General features: G+C 59.4%; 8 protein-coding genes across 8 annotated transcripts; 4 read left to right on the top strand and 4 right to left on the bottom strand.

The window, feature by feature from the left end:
* Positions 1-137: 137 nt before the first annotated feature.
* Positions 138-1,461, bottom strand: EHS24_000988 (uncharacterized protein; the record flags this gene model as incomplete). Its single annotated transcript, XM_028616794.1, has 2 exons — positions 138-248; positions 358-1,461. The coding sequence occupies 2 exons, from the start codon at positions 1,459-1,461 to the stop codon at positions 138-140; spliced, it is 1,215 nt and encodes a 404-aa protein (XP_028480651.1).
* A 2,088-nt stretch (positions 1,462-3,549) lies between these two features.
* Positions 3,550-4,858, top strand: EHS24_000987 (uncharacterized protein; the record flags this gene model as incomplete). Its single annotated transcript, XM_028616793.1, has 3 exons — positions 3,550-3,764; positions 3,809-4,323; positions 4,377-4,858. The coding sequence occupies 3 exons, from the start codon at positions 3,550-3,552 to the stop codon at positions 4,856-4,858; spliced, it is 1,212 nt and encodes a 403-aa protein (XP_028480650.1).
* A 1,491-nt stretch (positions 4,859-6,349) lies between these two features.
* EHS24_000986 (uncharacterized protein) lies at positions 6,350-7,100 on the top strand (the record flags this gene model as incomplete). Its single annotated transcript, XM_028616792.1, has 3 exons — positions 6,350-6,447; positions 6,735-6,861; positions 7,017-7,100. The coding sequence occupies 3 exons, from the start codon at positions 6,350-6,352 to the stop codon at positions 7,098-7,100; spliced, it is 309 nt and encodes a 102-aa protein (XP_028480649.1).
* A 420-nt stretch (positions 7,101-7,520) lies between these two features.
* Positions 7,521-8,475, bottom strand: EHS24_000985 (uncharacterized protein; the record flags this gene model as incomplete). Its single annotated transcript, XM_028616791.1, has 3 exons — positions 7,521-7,697; positions 7,905-8,085; positions 8,237-8,475. 3 exons carry the CDS (start codon positions 8,473-8,475, stop codon positions 7,521-7,523), a joined length of 597 nt encoding a protein of 198 aa, XP_028480648.1.
* Positions 8,476-8,783: 308 nt separating this feature from the next.
* EHS24_000984 (uncharacterized protein) lies at positions 8,784-10,206 on the top strand (the record flags this gene model as incomplete). Its single annotated transcript, XM_028616790.1, has 3 exons — positions 8,784-9,320; positions 9,440-9,555; positions 9,765-10,206. 3 exons carry the CDS (start codon positions 8,784-8,786, stop codon positions 10,204-10,206), a joined length of 1,095 nt encoding a protein of 364 aa, XP_028480647.1.
* Positions 10,207-10,371: 165 nt separating this feature from the next.
* RRP7 (Ribosomal RNA-processing protein 7) lies at positions 10,372-11,609 on the bottom strand (the record flags this gene model as incomplete). Its single annotated transcript, XM_028616789.1, has 2 exons — positions 10,372-10,457; positions 10,496-11,609. The coding sequence occupies 2 exons, from the start codon at positions 11,607-11,609 to the stop codon at positions 10,372-10,374; spliced, it is 1,200 nt and encodes a 399-aa protein (XP_028480646.1).
* Positions 11,610-13,260: 1,651 nt separating this feature from the next.
* On the bottom strand, positions 13,261-14,608 carry EHS24_000982 (uncharacterized protein; the record flags this gene model as incomplete). The annotated part of the gene is made up of 3 exons (XM_028616788.1): positions 13,261-14,125; positions 14,173-14,539; positions 14,581-14,608. The coding sequence occupies 3 exons, from the start codon at positions 14,606-14,608 to the stop codon at positions 13,261-13,263; spliced, it is 1,260 nt and encodes a 419-aa protein (XP_028480645.1).
* Positions 14,609-14,895: 287 nt separating this feature from the next.
* On the top strand, positions 14,896-16,073 carry NSA2 (Ribosome biogenesis protein; the record flags this gene model as incomplete). The annotated part of the gene is made up of 8 exons (XM_028616787.1): positions 14,896-14,898; positions 14,952-14,957; positions 15,010-15,071; positions 15,127-15,346; positions 15,402-15,666; positions 15,719-15,880; positions 15,934-15,960; positions 16,036-16,073. 8 exons carry the CDS (start codon positions 14,896-14,898, stop codon positions 16,071-16,073), a joined length of 783 nt encoding a protein of 260 aa, XP_028480644.1.
* Between the last annotated feature and the right edge of the window lie 2,174 nt (positions 16,074-18,247).

Raw genomic sequence — 18,247 nt, 5'->3', positions numbered from 1 at the left:
CCCCCCCCCCTCCCTTTCCGGCGCGTTTTCATTAAAGATGTCGCCAAAACATGTGTATGCAAATTATGATGAGCATTGTCGTCATTGATACATGGGCCTGCTGCTGAAGGTGACTGTACGCTACGGTTCTCCTGGACCTAGTAACGCGCCTGTCCGGCGAGGACGCTTGCGACCATCCGAGTCGGCATGCCTGTTGTCAGGATACCCATGCAGGCATTGACGGGGATTGCGCGGTCTTGTCCATGGGCCTAGCGTTGGTCAGCTGGGTGTGTCTCACCATACAAGCAGCTCTGGTACAGCTCGGCGCGTGCGATGACGTCCGCCCAGTCGCTCTCCTTCGTCTGTCTCTCCACTCACGAGGAAATCAGCCTTGTACGCGTCCTTGGGCTCCTGGATCCTCATTGCGGGCGTGACCATCTTGACCCGCTCGGCGGACGCATACGACCTCTGGATGCTCGCGGCGGCATACTGCGCGTCTTGCTCTGGGGTGAGGACAAACTCGTCTGCCCAGGCGCCTGCGCGCGGTCGCTCGCGGTGGAGATCGGGTTCGTTGGCGGACGAGCCTGTACCGGCGGCTGCGGCGGACGCCGGCTTCTTGTCCGTCTTGACGGACAGCTTGGAGAGTGTTGATGCTAGCAGAGACGGGCGCGGGCCCACTGCCGCGGCGGGAGCGGCGCGAGAAGGTGTGCCGGCTGGTGAGGCGCGGTGGGGGGGTGCGCCGGCCGCGCCGGCTGGCCGTTTGGGGACCTTGGGCACACGCGCACCCGTGCCCGGTGTCGTCGTCTTGGGCCCCTTGCCGTCCTTGTCCTCATGAGACTGGGCGGGCGTCTTGCCCTTGTCGGACCGTTGCGACGAGACCGGCAATGTCTGGCTGGACGGTGACTCGGCGTCACCACTCTCGGGCTTGTAGTCCGGCTCGGGGCTGCTTACGACCGCCTTGCGCTTGGGAGCAGCCTTGCGACCGCGGGCAGGCTTCTTCTCTACGCTGGCGGTGGTGCTGCTCTCGGCGTGCACAGGAGCGGGGGCGGACTCGGCATCGGCGTTGGCGTTGGCGTCCCCCCTGGACCTCCTAGGCGCGCGCCTCTTCTTGGTCGACCCCTCGGCCTCGCCATGGTCCTGCTCGTGCTCGTGCTCATGGCTGGCAACGGCGTCATGGGGCTCGTCATGCGCAGCCGCAGCACCACGCCTTCGCTTGCCGCCCTGGTCCTTCTTCTCCGCTGGCGGTGGGGCGTGGGCGTTCAGCTTGATCTTGAGCTTCACTTTGGGCGCAGAGGCGACGGGTTCTGGTGCAGACTCGACAGGTGCGGGGACGAGCCGGGGCGGCGCAGGTGCGTCCATGTCAATGTCCATGTCCCTCGTCGGGGTGGGTGTGCGAGATTTGGGAGTGGGTGCTGACGCTGGCGAGTCGTCGGGAGGAGGGGTGAGTCCCGACGAGTCGCTGCCGCCGCCGGGAGAAGACATTGTGGGGCAGGCGATGGGGGTGTGTTGGGCAATCAAGAAGTGATGATCCTCCACTTGGCCTCCACTTTCAAGATTCGAGCAGCCAGGTCTGCGAGCTCGCTTGTCGGGACGGCGGCGGCCAACGGGCACCTCAGGAAGCTCTGGGGCGGGACTGCCTTAAACCGTAGCTTGAGGACGTGAGCTTTGTGAACTGTGATGCGCTGGATGGAGGGTGTGGTGTGTGTGTTAAGCAAGAGTGTGTTGATTCACGTGCCGGGGTGGCCCGCAAAGATGGGGTTGAACTGGTCTGACTGCGGTGGATGGGGTTCAGGCACACAGCTGGTACGCTCTGGCCAGGCAAAACGACTCCCCCTTCTCTCTCGTCGCAGTACAGGTGGTGCCTCGGCACTTGTCGTCATACGCAACCTCATATGCCCTCCCCCCCTCGTGCATGCGGAGAGTGGGGCCAAGAGGCCAAGAGAGCTATCCTGGATGACCGCCAGACGCGCCGGCCCGTCGGTGCAGTGGCGAATACTGCGCGATCGGTAACTGTTATTACTCCACATTTGGTCCTCTCATGTACCCAGAATAGGCCATCTCGGCCATCTCTGCGCTCTACAACGTGTCTGCCTCTCTCCGTCCTCTCCGGAAAGCACGCGCGTCCTTGCGGTCCTCGAGTCCGTCCGCGAAACCCACAGGGGGGGCCGCGGTAGAATAACGTGAATTGCTGAACAAAGCAATGGCAACACGCGGCACAAAGTCAGCCACCATAGCCACCATGTATTGACTCGGTGATCAGCGATCAGCGACGCGCCCAGTGGCCAGTGGCCACTACGGGCACGCGTCTGCAATCTCTCCGTTCCGCGGTCGCTCGGTCGCACTCTCGTCGTGTACCCAGAGCCCAGTGCCCACAGCCCAGTGCCCACAGCCCACAGAGCCCACAGCCCACAGCCCACAGCCCACAGCCCACAGCCCACAGCCCACAGCCCACAGCCCACAGCCCACAGCCCAACGCTCGCGGGTAGCGGGACGCGGCAGAGAGGCAGAGGCGCAGGGGGCGAACACAAAAGCAAACAAGTCTCCGGCGCCGTCTGCTGGACTGTGTGGCTCTGGAGATCTGTGATCTATATGATGCACGCTGCGGTGCGCAGCACATGGGCCCGAGGCCCAAGGTTGTTGTTCTCTGGCCCAGTGCCCGGTGTGGGCCGTGTCATCGTGCAGTGTCCCTGCCCATTTGAGTCTAAGGCCATGCATCATATGTCTTGCATGGCGGGAGGAGCAGAGAGCCCGGGGGGGGGGTGACCTGGGCTCTAAAAACAGGTAGCGTCAAAACGCGTCACCCCCTACGGGCTCGCTGTCCCTTTTTGCCCTCGTCGTCGATTTTGGGCACCTGCACCGCCGCCGAAACCACACTTGCTATTCTCGAACACACCTTGTTCTGCTTCTTCGCATCGCCCCCCTCTTGCCACTGCTCTCCCTTCACACACATCATCGTCTCTCCGTCGTCTCTCCATCGTCTCTCCCCCACGTCTTTGACGTTCATCGCCTCTGCAACCCTCGCAGCTTCACGTCGCCACCAAACGGCCTGTGCAGCCCCATCACCTGTCACTCCCTGACAGCTCTCCTCTCTCGTTGTGACCCTCTCTCTCCCGCGTAGGTGTGGCGTCCTTCACCGGCCGCCGCGTCTCCTTCTCCATCGGCCCACACACCGCGACTACATCTCACAGCTCTCGGCTCCGTACGCGCTCCGACTACACACGGACCTCTCGGGACATTCGTCGTTCCTCTCATCACATCACGTCCGTCTCTCTCGCTTGTTAACAACAGCAAGTTGCTTTGTCCTCCTCCCACACTCCGCTACTAGACTTTTCATCATCATCACCCAGCAACGGCTCGGCATCCCTGTTACCCTACCCCTCTCAGAGTGCACCACGCGCCAGACACCGCTCGCCGCCCGCGCCCCCCAACTCTCGTCGTCGCTTGTGCCTGCCATCGACTTCTCAATAACTTCTTCCTCGACCAGTCGCCGCGCGCACGCTTGTTTCCGTTACCCCGACGCGCCTCAGTCCACTCCCAACGTCCTTCCCCTTCCCTCTACCCGACACCACCATGCGGTCCCAGCGCATGGCCGCCTTGGCGGTACTCATGCTTCCCGCAGTATCCGCCGCGGCTCAGCTTTCAGACATCATCACTCAGTTCGGCCTGACGGACTCGCACACGTTCAAGTTCCCCACACAGGACTTGTCTGGTAGTGACGCTGCCAACTACATCATCTCCAACTGGGACCTGAACGGCGACCACATCGCCTGGGGAACCAAGTACATGTGAGTTGCTTACGTCGACGACCTCTGTGACTGACGCCATTCAGCTCCTTTGCTCCTGACCCGGCTACATCCTCAAACTCGTCTGCGAGGCGCAGGAGAGATGACGAACCGACGCCCGCAGCTCGTTACGCGGCTACCTCGGGCCCAGCATTAGAAGGGAGGTCCAAGAAGAACTCGACTTCAACATCAGCTTCGGCCACCAGTAGCGTTGCCGCTGCCGCAAGCTCGGCTGTCACCGACGACTCGGCTGTTCTCCGTGTGGAGTATCCCGCCGGCTCGTACTCGAACCAGACAGGCGGAACCCAGTTCTACGCTCAGCCTATCAACGCCTCGTCGTCGAGCACCTCGCCATTGAACGTGACCTCGAACGGCCAGTATGAGCGCATGCTGCTCTCTTACGATGTCTTCTTCCCCTCGGGCTTCGGATTCAACCTTGGCGGCAAGCTCCCCGGTCTGCGTGGTGGACCGGACCCTACCGGCTGCTCTGGCGGTCACCAGGCGGACGGCACCAAGTGCTTCTCAACACGCCTCATGTGGCGCAGCGGCTCTCTTGGCGAAGGTGAGTGTGGTGTCAAGAGACAGACATCGGAAACTGTGCTGACCACGGAACAGTGTATGCCTACCTGCCCACGGGCCCCAAGAACTTCTGCTCGCAGCAGTACATCACCTGTAACTCGGACTATGGAACCTCCATTGGCCGTGGCTCCATCTCGTTTGCTACTGGCAAGTGGCAGACCGTCTGGCTCTACGTCGAGCTCAACAAGGTCGGCACCAACAACGGTATCATCTCGTTGTGGTACAACGGTGTCCAGGCTTGGCAGTTGACCAACCTCGAGATCCGTTCCGCCGCCTCCATCGCGTCGGTTGGCGGCCTTTACTTTTCGACCTTTTTCGGCGGTGACGACGAGACCTGGGCCTCGCCTACCGACCAATTCACCTACTTCCGCAACATTACAATCGTGGGCGGTCTCGGCCAGTCTGACCTCGCCGGCTCCAAGTCGGCTGCCGTCTCCACCGTCGCGCCTCCTCGCACGGGCGTCATTGCTATTGCTGCCGCCACCCTCATCACACTCGCTGCCAGCTTCGTGTACTAGAGAGAGAGAGAGAGAGATCGTCCGGGCTTCCAACGAATACCACTGTGAGAGCCACAGATACCATGTACCTTAGACACTACCCTTCATTTCATGGATTGTTTGCTTGCTACTATGTGGCGAGGCGTGTAAGGCAGGACCGTGATAGGCCTCCAGCGAACGCAGATGCACCGCGCGTCCCAACAAGGGTATGAGGCGTCAGGCGGCACGGATCCCGTCTTGCGTGTCACGGGAATCTTGGCGGGAGTGGGTGAGCGTGTGGCTCGAGTCTACCCCGTGAGTACGGCCGTCAGCATAGCTGACGGCAAACTTAGTGAGTTATACATGCTTAGTTTACCGTCATGCATGCCGTCAGTTGCCCAGTTGCCAATGGTATGCACTCGTATTGGCTGTGCATGCGTGTACAGTTGATCTCGTTGGTGTCGTCGGGATGAGATGGCACGGGGCACGAGAACGCACAGTGCGACGCACAGAAACGTTCTTGACGTTTGTAGTGTGTATTTGCGATGGCCGAGAAACACACAACGCGGCGTCCGTGACGGTCGCGCCGTACTCTCTATGGCATTTTGCAGTCCCTAGCTATTTAATCCCGCCGCACCTCCAGCTGGGTGAGCTCACACCCTCAAGCGTCGTCGCGCTCAGCCTTCTTCGCGTCCTGGAAACAGCGTAGCAGAGCCAAAAAGGTAGAGACAGAAAACAATGTGCATGGAGAAGGGGATACAGATGGGGGAGAAATGTACGCGCCAAGCGAACCACCGGTGACACGCAACCCAAGCCTAGGCAGGCGAGGGGGGCGATCTGCCACAGAAGATTATAAAGCGCTTATGTTCTCGCCCGACGGCCATTTGTATGATTCCACGGAGATTTGAGAAGGAATACACTTGGTTTAGTCGGGACGCGAATTGAAGAAGAAGAGAAGATGGCCCAGCGCGCTCATCTTTATAGCCACCAGACGCGGCGGGTGGTGCGAGCGACCGCCGAGTTGGGTGCCTGGTGGCACCGTGGGAAGGTTTGCATTTCCGCCACGGGGTGCCAGTCAATTTGCGTCGTCCAAAACCCCGGCGGAGTTTCGACTGGGGCGTCGACCGTTGCTGCCGCTGGGGGTGGGAGGTGCGCTGGGTCGTGCGGTCGGTCGCTGGCCAGCCCGCCGATGTTGGACACATCTTTGCGCACCGCTGTACGAGTCCTTCCATCCGTCAAACAGTGTGCGTACCCCGTCGACCACGTAGAGGACGAAGTGCTGACCGTGCTCCCCCCCATCGATTCTCGACATCTCCTTGCCAAATTATCGCCATTCTTGCTCCCATCGCTCGCTGTGGAACATTGCACCCGTTGCGTTGAAACCGAAACCACCAAATTTGTGTGTGGTCTGAACCGTTCCAAACTCGCGTTCGACACCGATTTTTCGCGACTTGGCTCCCTCCCCCTTCCTCTCGCATACTCTCTCTCTATTACCTTTTGCTCGAACCTCGTCGCAAACCGCTACAGACCAAAATGGCTCGCACCAACCTCCGTACCGGCCTCAACAAGGGTTACCCCACCACCGTCATCCCCAAGACTGTGAAGCCCTCGCACAAGAAGGGTATCAAGACGTGAGTCCCGCACAAAACGGAACGTGCGGGCAAGAGGCAGAGGCAGAGAATGGAGCTCGAGAGAGGGAGCTGGAAGGGGACCAGGGAGCGCAGCGGGACAGGCAAAGCGAATTTGAGCGGCGGGCTTGTGCGCCGTGTTGCAATACCCAAGTGGTCTTGCATGCCTCCTGTCCGCCTCTCTGGTCGCTCTGTGTGCCGTCCTGCACATGTCCTCTGCTCTACTCTGCTCTGCCTCTGTGCCTGGCCGTTCGTCTGCAGACGAACATTTGACTGACCACTTGCTTCAGTGAGAAGAAGACCTTCGTCAAGTCGATCATCCGCGAGGTTGCCGGCTTCTCGCCCTACGAGAAGCGCGTGATGGAGCTCCTCCGTAACTCGAAGGACAAGAAGGCCAAGAAGCTCACCAAGAAGCGTGTAAGTGTCCTTGCCGTGGAGGAGAGGCAATGTGTACATGGACAGGGATTGGCGGGTGTACCGGAACCAACGTATCACCCGCCCGTCTTCTCCGATACCATGTCTCTCCTCCTCCATCGCAAAAGTTGAACAGTATAATTGACACTCTTCTCCAGCTCGGCACCCTCCTCCGCTCGAAGCGCAAGGTCGAGGAGCTCTCCAACATCATCCAGGAGCAGCGTCGCCAGGCCGGCCACTAAACTTCTCCCCTGATTTTTTTCTGGGGTTGAGGACGGTAGCCTTGTATTCTTCATCGCAGCATGCAGCCGTGATGCACGGGTGTGGGCTTAGACGGCACAAACATGAGCATGAGCACAGAGCATGGAGCACGGAGCATGGAGCACGGAGCACGGAGCATGAGGGCATGGGACGCAGCTGAGGCGGAGGTGGCGATGAGCAGTGGGGTGTCTTTCAGCAACAGGGATCGGTGCTATCGTGAGCCATGTCCTGTCTCATGGCCATGGGGCTTGTTCATGCTGTCTGGACGCAGGTGTGTCGTCTGCTTGATCTGGCCTTTTGGGGCAAGGGTGAATGACATACGGCTAACGGAGGACTGCTACAACTGATGACTCGTTTGAGTTGCTCATGTCCGCAACCAAGGCATGCTGAACACCGCTGCGCTACACGCGCATCCACACGTCCTGCCGCACCCGCCTGTTCTCCTCGCGCTGGGCAGCCTCTGAAATCTCGGCGTCGGCCTTCTCGTCTGTGCCCGGGTCGCGGCCTTCTTGTGCGCGGCGTTCCATCTCCGACCACCAGCCGCCACGGAAGCGTTCGGGACGGTGGCGCCAGGTGAACTGGAGGGCTGTTAGCTCCAAACCGTACAGTTGTACCTCTGGGCAAGGAAGACGGGTTGACAGAGAGGTGGCAGAAGCCCCATGCCACAGAGCTGGGGTAAGATGTAAAGGAGATGGGTGGCGGTGACTACCCGTCGTACTGTACTGTACTTCCCGCCCCCCTCGGCACTATGTCTTCCCACACGCGCAGACGCAACACAAACGCACCTTGACACAAGCCCAGACCATTCCCACTCCCATTCCCATCCCGATACCTGGTGCCATGAACCATGCCACACCTGAACCAACTGCGCCCAGGACGCCTGTGCCGACAAACGCTACAGCAGCGCCGATCGCGGCATACTTGGCTACGCGCATGAGGCGGTGGATCACGTAGCGCAGGATATACCTAGAAGAGGTGTCAGTAAGTGGCAGGCGTGCTAACTTGGTTGTGCCAAGAGCGAGGAGCAGGGTCATCTCCGACGTGCGCCGCTGGCTGACGACAGCGCCATGGCCCGTGCGGGCAGCGACATGAGGATAGGGAAGAGGCGAACACCAACCTCGTTGTCGTGAGTAGACCCCTCGTCGCCACACTGTTGGGCTTGGAGCCAGCTTTGGAGCCCAGCGCGAGGTATGCCATGTTGGTCTTGGCGACGTCCATGCGGCCGTGGTGGGTGGCAGCACCACCATGGGGAGGGCCCGAGTGGGCGCCAGGCTGAGTCGAGGCAGGCCCATGGGGTGCGTTGGCGTTGGAGGGCGGTGGATTGGGGTGTAGGTTGGGATGAGCCTGCTCTGCCATGGTGTAACGAAAAGGGAGGGTAGCAAAGCGTAAACAAATGCGTAAAAGCTCTCAGAGAGGAACCGTCCGGTACTGTTTCCCGCTGCATATAGGAGGGAGATGGAGCGGGCTGCCATGTCATCGCCATCGTCATCGATCGAGTGAGGGAGCGCGTAGTGCAAAGTGTGCGGGATTCCACGTGGGTGCAGAATTCGAATCCTGACAGCTGCCAACCGTTGCCGGCGCGGCGCGCGGCCTTGCAAAAAGGTCATGAACAGCTTTCGCGTTCGACCTCTTCTCTACAACTCCAACACTCCCCTCGCGCGCCCATGTCTACGAAACTCTCGCGGCCATTCCGCATCATCGCGCTCCCGCTCGTGCGCATCCCGCATGGCCCGCTGCGTGTCGCGCCTCGCGCAGCCGCAGCTGGACAGCAAGCTCCAGCAACCAGCGCTGTCGCGTCGGCTGGCGCGTCCTCGTCGTCGGCTAGCTCTTCGTCTTCGTCCACGAGCACCGCTTCGTCCTCGCTTGACCAGACTGCCGCTTCCACTGCTATTGAGAGCGCCGACGCGTCGTCTGCAGACTCGACAACCACCAATGCGCCGCTTGTCCTGTACCAGGTCCAGCAGCCCGACCGCGCGACTGCCGACGGCCAGGCGTCAATAGTGACGCGCGCTCTGACCAAGGCGTCAGACCTCTGGCTTGGGTTTGGCGAAAAGGACAAGGGAACGTGGCAGCGTAAAGTGTTTGAGCGCGGCGAGAAGCTCATGGACCGTATCGAGTATGAGGAGTGGGCCCTCAAGTCCATCCACGAGGACCAGGGAGTCAAGATTGCAAAGAAGGGAGAGGAGCAGGAGCGCATTGAGGTGAGTTGGAACAGGATACAACGGAGAGAGTTCCAGCTGTGATTCGCCTCGCCTGCTGGCTGGAAAGCCTCTCCCATGTCCCAACGACAACGTCCGGTAGTAGCTAACCGTTTCTTCAGATCTCGCTCCTCCGCCCAGCTGGCCTCGGTGTCCCCCCACTGCTGCCCAAGCTCCACCGCGCACTCATTCATCGCATCCCTCACCACCGCAAGATGATGATCCGTTTCTTGGTCTTGTGAGTGGTCCCCGGTTCTGGACGCCTGCGACAAGCCCGTCGGTCACAAAACCTTCGGCGTCTCTGCCACTGAGGGGCCGGACCGGCGGTGGTTACGGTCCCTGTGGTCCCTCATCTGGATCGGTTACTAGCGCGCGATCCTCCATCTGCTGCTTGGGCAAACCGCAGCGCGCACTGTACCTTTTCTTGACCTTTGCTAACCATTACAGCTCACCCATCACCTGGCCATTCGCCATTATCCCCGTTATCCCCAACTTTCCCCTCTTCTATGTCCTGTGGCGCGCATGGTCGCACTACAAGGCATGGCGCGGCGCGACTTACCTTGAGGCAGTGCTCAAGGCCGGCATGATCACCGAAAAGGAGAGCTCGACCCTCGACAACATTTACGCTCACCACCGTGCCGACGTCAAGGACGGCAAGATTATCAAGGAAGGTGGCGATGGCGCCGACTTTTACCCGGGCATGATGATTACAACTGCCGAGGTACCCGACCTCAAGAAGGCGTTTGACCTGCGTCCTGCCGAGGTGGTGGACGTCGAGCGTGCCATTGAGCAGGCGTCCCACCGCGCGCGGGACGGCGCCAAGGTCCTCCAGCTCAAAGCGGAGGGCAAGAGCGAAAAGGCCGAGCTCAAGTTCAAGAAGGAGGAGTAGAGCTGAGTGGACAATTGGGAGGGAGGGGTACAGGAATGTAGAAGGGGAAAGCCGGGTAGAGGGCGCGAAACAACTTGCATAATAGTCGCATTGATGCATGGCCGTGCGCCGCTGTGTACTGCTCCAAAAAAATCACAAAGAACCCGAGTAACGTAACAACATTGTCTAGTAGGGCTTGAAACGGCGGCTCTCCTTGAGTGCCTCGACCTTCTTCTTGTCCTCGTCGAAGCGCGCGCGCATGTCGGCCAGTTCTGCATTGTCAGCTGGTGTCCACGAAAGAAGAGCTCACCCTTGCGCTTGCGGTCGACCTTCTGGAACTGGTAAAAGTCGGTGAGCGGGCCGGCACCGTTGCCCTTCTTCTTGGCAGCAGCGTCGTTGGCCGCCGAGCGGCTGGCAACGGCCACACCGGCGCCGCTGGGGTCACCGCCACGGCCAGCAGTACGACCGTAGCGACCGCCACGGACGACAACGGTAAAGCCATCCTCGTCGACAAGCGCACCGGCGCCGTGAGCCTTGGCGCGGGATGCGAGGAGGAGCGAGTGGAGGTGATCGTAACGCGCCAAGCTCGTGTCGGCGTGCGCCTTTACGATGGCGAGGGGAGGGCGGAGGGCGGCATACTGTGCCTCAAAGAAGGCAAGACCGGTAGGCTCCTCGGAGCCGTACGCAGCGAGCGAAATGTGCTCGGTGCTGTTGTGGGCCATGACGCGGGAGATTGAGACGGCGTCGACGAACACGACGCGAGCGCTGCGACCGCCACTGGAGCCAAAGGCCGACGACCGTGGGCACAGGTCCGGCAGAGGGGTGACATCGGGAACCGAGGGCGGGAGAGTGTTGGGTTTCCTCCTCTTGCGCTGGGAGCGGGGGAGCTTGGGCTCGGCCTTGCCAACAAAGGTCGGCTCAGCCTTGTCGTCCTCTCCCTCCTTGACCTCGTCCTCGTCCTCGTCCTCATCGTCGTCGTCGCTGTCCTCGTCGTCGCTCTCCTCAATGCCACGCACGGCCTGCTCAAGGACATTTCCGCCCTGTCCCTCTGCTGTGATGGTCACGCTCTCGACAACACCCCACCGTCCGAACACGGTACGCAAGTCGCGCTCAGCAGCGTCGGCAGGGACGTTGGCGACGAACAACGTGCGGCCCACCGTGCGGAGCTCGTCCTCGGTAGCGGCACCCGCCTTGGGGTTGTGCGGGCGCACAAAGAGGTAGTGGGTCGCGGTCGACGCAGCCGAAGCCGAGCGCGAAGAGGACGCGATGGGCACAGGCGATGGGAGGTCGAGGGGGAGAGCGGCAAAGGTCGAGTACAGTTTGGGCGCCGACTTGGATGTGCCGGCGGTCGAGCGTGCGGCCTTGGTCTTTCCAGACGCCGCCTTTGCGGGCTTTTGAGTGGCCGTAGACTTGGCCTTGGGCATTGCTGTTGGTGGTGGTGGTTGAAGGTGTATCTGTGGTCACTTAACCGCGTTGTGGCCACCCAGAGCACAACTTCTCATCCGAAATCTTGAGCCGGCCACGCGAAACCCACATGGCTGCGGTAGCGGGAACAGATTTTGGCGGATGACGTCATCGTTCATGTGGCACACCTCTGTTGATTCTTTCCGTGGAGCCGTGGATCCGTGGCCTGTGGCCTGTGGCAGGCTGGCAGTTACATTTTCGACAGCATCACCCACTTCAGAACAAACGTCTTGCACTCCCGCACTCGATTACGATCTACCCTGGTATGCTGAGATGGCCTCGCCCGTACAAATATTGTTATTGAGGTACTGTACAGATATGCCCCAATTGGACGGCAAGTACGTGTCTAACGTGAGAATCTACAGGACAGCTGGTGGTGAAATCTCAACCACTGGGGTCGGATGCGGTACTCTTATGGCTGGGACGCCAGGTGCTACAGTTGGACGTGATTCGGTTTCTAGGTCAGCTCCTTCGATTTGCGAGAGCGAGACGCCCTCTTCTTCAGCCCGACTGCAGTTACATTGTCCGGCCAACGCACACAGCGGCACCGCTGAGGCTGTCCCAGCTGGAGGATCTTCCGATTCCAGTGGTGCATCGCAGACCCGATCCCCGGCAACCTCTATGGCCCACCCAATCTCTCTCCCACTGCGTCCGGCCGCGAGTGGTTGGTCAGTGCCGCCACGAAAGCGGATCCCTGCTTGCAGGTGACGGTACTGAGGTCCAGCGGTGTGGCAGTGTAGCTGTGTGTGGGGCCATAGCTGTGTGTGGTGCAGCCTCGTCTTCCCCTTTCCTGTAACTTGTATGAGCCACGTCAGAGCTTACAGTGTGAGAGGATGGAGTGGAGAGCCAAATGATTGAGATGAACAGTCACTTTAATTAAAAGTGCACAAAAAAACTGTTGCTTTCGTATATGTCCAACATTGTTAGCAGCGTTGACGATGCCTGATTTTGCGGGCATTGAGTCATTGTCCAGTTAAGCAGAAGCCCGGGAATGCAGGTATGTGCTCACTGGTATTTGAAGGAACTGTGTGGGGGCCGGGGTCTTGCGACTCTACTCGTGGGTCGAAAGTATCAAGACATTGACCGGTAACAAGTGGCTAAGACGTGTGCTGGTTTCCTAGATCCGGAAGCCCTGTGTCTCGTATGACCATGTCATGTGGTGCTGGGGTCGTCACAGCTAAGATTTCTATTGAGTCCATTGCACAGACTGCTTTGAAGACAGTACGATTGTCGCAACTCTGCGTACCCATCCTTTATTTCAATTATAATTGCCACCGCACACTCCTCAACCACTTTCACGCACGCATGTATGGTATCTCCAGCCTTTCAAAACAGCGTCACAATTACAGAGGGTCACCAACGGACATTGCAATCCTTCTGCAGTCGTCAAGGCAACAGAAAGGCGATTACAAGCCATCCGGCAATGGCGGCAGATCACGTTCCTTGCGACGCCGCGTACCATACGCTCTCGCCAGTCACCCTGAAAGTCAGCTCCAGAGGTCCTTGCCCCTCGCACAACAACGACAGCACACATGTCCACATTGTCATGACACAAAAATCCCATGTAAAACTATGACACTATGCAAAATAATCTATGTACACGCGACAAGCCTACTTGGACTTTGACTTGCGCTTCTCCACCGTCTCACTGTCGTCCTCGCTGTCGCTGCCGCTGCGCTTGCGCTTCTTGTCCTTGCGTGCCTCCTTCTCGGCCTTTTTGGCCTTCTTCTCCTCCTTCCGCCTCTTCTTCTCCTCCTTGTCGGACAGCGGGGTCGACACTCCGCTGGCAGTAGCGGGGGTCTCAGGGGTGGCGATACCCGAGGCGGAGGCCTCCTTGGCCGCACGCTTGGCCTCCTTGCGGGCCTTCTTGGCCGCCTTTTCGTCGACAGCGGGGGTGCTGGGTCCAGCCTCAGGAGTCTCAGACTTGGACGACGACTTGGACTTTTTGCTCTTCTTCTCCTCCTCGACAGCCGGTGTAGGCGCGGGAGTCGCGGGCTCGGCGCTGTCATCGCCACCGAGGTCGGTGATGGTAATGGTGGTGGTGGTCTCCTCAAACTGCATCCTGCTCCCCTCGAACGCGACACCGCCGATAACGTGCTTGGTCTCCTCCTTGAAGGCAGCAAGAGATCCCTCTGCGAGCTCGGGCGCGGGCGAGGCGTCACCACTCCTAGCGGCCTGACGGGCGAGCATCTTCTCGCGCAGCTTCATGCGGAAGTAGTCTGAGACCGACATGGTAGAAGTGGAGATGGTTTCCTGCGAGTTGCGCTCCTTGTCGTCCTCGGGAGCAGGAGTCGACTCCTCCGACGCTGGGGTGGATGCGGCAGGGGTAGTCTCGCGGGGGGTAGCCGAGGCGGAGGCGGGCTTGGAGGCCGCGGGGGAGCTGGGGAGGGAAGAGACGGGGACGCCGAGAATCTCTGCGAGCGCGGCGGGCGACTGGGAGGCCATGCGCTTCGAGGCAAGATGACGTTGACGCGAACTGGTCGTCAGCAATAGTTGCAGCAAAGTCAAATTGGCCCAACTTACGCCATCTTGTTCCTCAGCGCCGAAGGAGCGGGACTGGCAGAAGGAGCCGGAGAGGGGGCAGGCGAACCCTCGACGGATGGGGAGGGGGATGCGCTGGCCTTGGCAGCAAGACGCTTGAGGACCTCTTCGAGGCCAGCACCGGCCTGACCGGCACCGGCGCTCAGCTCGCCGCCCTCCTTGAGAACACGGGTCATGCCGATACCAGTGTTGTCGGCCTTGCGTGCGACAGCAATGTGAGAGGCCATACCGTCCCTGTTCTTGCCGATGCCCTCGTTCTCCTTCCATCCAAGCGCTGTCATGTGCTTGAAGGAGAAGCGGTCCGTGTCGTTGGACCATGACAGGTTGCGGGGGTCGTACCCGATACGCTCTGTGGTGTGTGAGCCCTGTAGCTGTGCAATGTATACGCACGCTTAACCTTGCGCTCTGCCAGACCCATGATTAAAAGTATGCGTTGCGGGGGATGGATAGGAGAAGGGGTGGTTGCAGCAGCAAAGATTGAACGGCACTTGTCAACAGAACTCACACGAGTATCTGGGTGGTGACACTCGGAACCAGAAATTTTGAGATTTCTGGCGGGCTGGCTGGGCGGGAGGTTTGCCGCCACCGCTTGTTCGCCATCCACCTCCTGTTGACACCCATCCTTGTCCTTGTCCCGCATAACAAGGCCATCCACACCCGTGGACCCCCTCTACACCCCTTACACACGTCCACAGATAGCCCAACATGGTAAGCTCGGCACATGTAACCCCGGAAAGTGCTCTCGCTGACACCCATCGCAGCCTCAGGTTCGTCGTCAAGTCTCACACGTGCGGGGCACAGTACTGATAATGATCCCAGAACGATTACATGGATGAGCACCGTAGGCGTCACGGTCGCCGTATGGACTACGAGGAGAAGAAGTGCGTTGGGGATGGCCATGTGGAAAGCACGGAGTCTACAGAGCTGACGGTGCAGGCGCAAGCGTGAGGCGCGTGAGGTCCACAAGTCGTCGCAGGTGACGCAGAAGATGGTCGGCCACAAGGCCAAGCTGCACCACGCGAAGCGTCACGCCGAGAAGGTGCAGATGAAGAAGAAGCTCAAGGCGCACGACGAGCGCAACGTCAAGCAGAAGGACGACGGTGCCGTCAAGGAGGGAGCTCTCCCCACCTACCTGCTCGACCGCGAGGGTCAGAAGGTGAGCACCTCGCATATTTTGCATGCCCCGGGTCGCGTGCTAACGTTTTGTGTAGGATGCCAAGGCGCTCTCGTCGGCCATCAAGGACAGGAGAAAGGACCGCGCCGCCAAGTACTCGGTCCCCCTGCCCAAGGTCCGCGGTATTGCCGAGGAGGAGATGTTCAAGGTCATCAAGACCGGAAAGCACAAGGGCAAGAGCTGGAAGCGTATGGTCAACAAGGCCACGTTCGTCGGCGAGGGCTTCACTCGCAAGCCTGTCAAGCTCGAGCGCTTCATCCGTCCTATGGCTCTGCGTATGACCAAGGCCAACGTCACTCACCGTAAGTGAACTGAGAGCTGTGACGTAGTAGTAGGGACTGACACCCCTCGCAGCCGAGCTCAAGACCACCTTCCAGCTCCCCATCCTCGGTGTGAAGAAGAACCCCCAGTCGCCCCTGTATACCTCGCTTGGTGTGCTTACCAAGGGTACCATCGTCGAGGTCAACGTCTCCGAACTCGGTCTCGTCACCACAGGCGGAAAGGTCGTCTGGTCGAGTGAGTATTCACGGATAGATAAGAGATAGGCCAGGGTGCTGACAGTCTCTAAGAGTATGCCCAGATCACCAACAACCCAGGTGAGTACAGCATTAAGCGCACCGGCGCGGGGGAGTCTAGGCAGACGTAAGACCTTTCACTGACACATCTTACAGAGCTCGACGGCTGCATCAACTCTGTTCTACTTGTTTAAGCAAGGGTCGACACAACTCGTGCACTTTTAGTCATACTTGTAACATCACCAATACCCATGCATTCGTACCAGCCCAGAGGCAGTGTTCGCGGACAAGGGAGTTACTATTAACGGGCACGCCTGGCAGAACTGGGGGAGGTTCGTGTCAACAGAGAGTGAAGATGGAGGATGATGGATGCACAAGACTGAACCGATCAGGATAATGAAACTTGCTGGGCCATTCTTGCCTCGTATATATGGGGGCAGGACCAAGTTGACGCCCAGTCTGCACTCCATGAAAGGGAACATGCGGAGGCAGTAATGTCGAGAGGTGGTGCCTCCCACAGTACTGATGGTTCTCAAGTGCCATGTCGAGTGAGTGGGCAGTGAAGGCAAGCCCGGGGGGTGTGGCATGTTCTCATTTCTGGCACTGAACAAAACGGGCGTGATGGCTAGAACCCTCGCACAGACACGCAAATGATGCCTCTCGCTTCTGATGGGTCTGAAAGACGAGGGCAGAGTGTGACTTCATGACTGTAGTATTATCGCTCGTCGTGAGGGCTGCTGCATATGTACTGTATGTGTAAACGAATGAACCATGTCGAAGTAAAGCGTATTCATTATTCTGAATTGTCCAAGTGAATGTCGGCTTGGCGCTGTGTTTTCCTCCGCAAAGCACAAGCTGGCTTCGAGTCAGCATGTAAGTACAGGCATGTTCTTCATTAGCTCCAAGGGCAGGGAGGAAGAGACGTGTTAATACATATCTAATGTCCTCGTTGTCTGAGGGCTGGCGCCACTACCCCATAGGTTCTTTCACAAAACGCCATTCATAAGTGCAAGTCACGGGTGCCGACATCGGGGTCTGTGTATACGCCGAGCCTGAGAGCCTGGGCGGCGACTGGTTGGATACCCTGCGGCCGTCGCCGCTATGCCAACTGCGCGCGTACACAAACACCAGGCATCGACGCCTACCGCGGAAGAGCCCGACAAACACAGCTGTCCGTCCTGGTTTAAACGAGGTCTTCAACATGCCACAGTCGAGCGGGCCGCAGCAGCAGCAGCAGCAGCGAGGAGGCGTAGTGCCCGCACTGGGCCATCGCATATGATATCTTGGTTTTGCGAGTACTGTAATTGCTCGGCGGCGGGGGGACGAAAGGAAGCCATCATCTTGATTGAACCAGGACGCTGAGCAGCGTTGCCGAAAGATGGAGAGTAGATGGGCGAGAGGGCGAGGTGTTGGGAGAGTGACGACATCGATCCAACGGCGCGGGAGAGCGGGAGGTGGGCTGGGCCGGCCACATAACATATGAGCATAGAGCTGACAGGTGTGGACCGAGGTATAGAGCTCAGCACCAACGAGACGAGACGACTCAAACGTCACGATCGACCTCCAGAGCTTCGGCGCCATGTCCGGATTGTCTAGGCGACAACTTTGGCAGTGCGCGACGCGACTGATTTGAGCACTCCTAGGTCAGCAGTGGGCATGCTGGCAGCGTCAGTGTAGCTGTCAGCGGGTGGACGATGTAGTAACGTCTTGGACGACAGAAGCGAGCGCAGTTCAATGTCGCGACAAGGCCGTCCAGCGGCGGGTAGAGGGTGGTATCTTTTTGGTTCGGGTCGCAATGGAGGGTGTTGGACAATGTCATCGCGGTTATCGCTGTGGTGTGCTTGACCTCTGGCTAAGGTTGGCAGCTGCTGTCGCTGCACCTGCAGTCCGCGGGGGGTCCTCGGACTCACGCGCAGGCAGACTGAACGCGATGCGGGGTGCGATACCGAAAAGTTTCATTGCGGCGGCTCTGCACGGTTGTGCACTCATGGGGAATGAGGGGAGGCTGCTTGGGCGGCAATTTGACCCTTTGGGCAGGGCATGGACGACAGAAACGGCAATGTTGGTAAAGGCGCCCGAGAAAATGTGCGTCCGCCTGCAGCACTGCAAAGCTGCAACCCTGGCGCACCACGTGCCGATACCGACGATGCCGGCCTTTCGTCTGCTTCAACCGCATCACTGTTCCAAGCAAAGTCGTAGCCAAGTGCATGCACGACGTCAAGGAGGTCCTACAGCATGCCTTCATGCACACGTACGGTTTGTGGTGAATTTCCCGTATTTTCCATCAGGCCGGCGCACACACACAACACAGCTCTGCCTGCAGGTATGCACCGCCGATCAATGTCCATGCATCTCCGTCCACAATGCT

This window comes from Apiotrichum porosum, assembly GCF_003942205.1.
Source record: "Apiotrichum porosum strain DSM 27194 chromosome Unknown scaffold_1, whole genome shotgun sequence".
Taxonomy (NCBI): domain Eukaryota; kingdom Fungi; phylum Basidiomycota; class Tremellomycetes; order Trichosporonales; family Trichosporonaceae; genus Apiotrichum; species Apiotrichum porosum.
The sequence above is the reverse complement of the archived record's forward strand: the minus strand, read 5'-3'. Positions and strand labels throughout refer to the sequence as shown.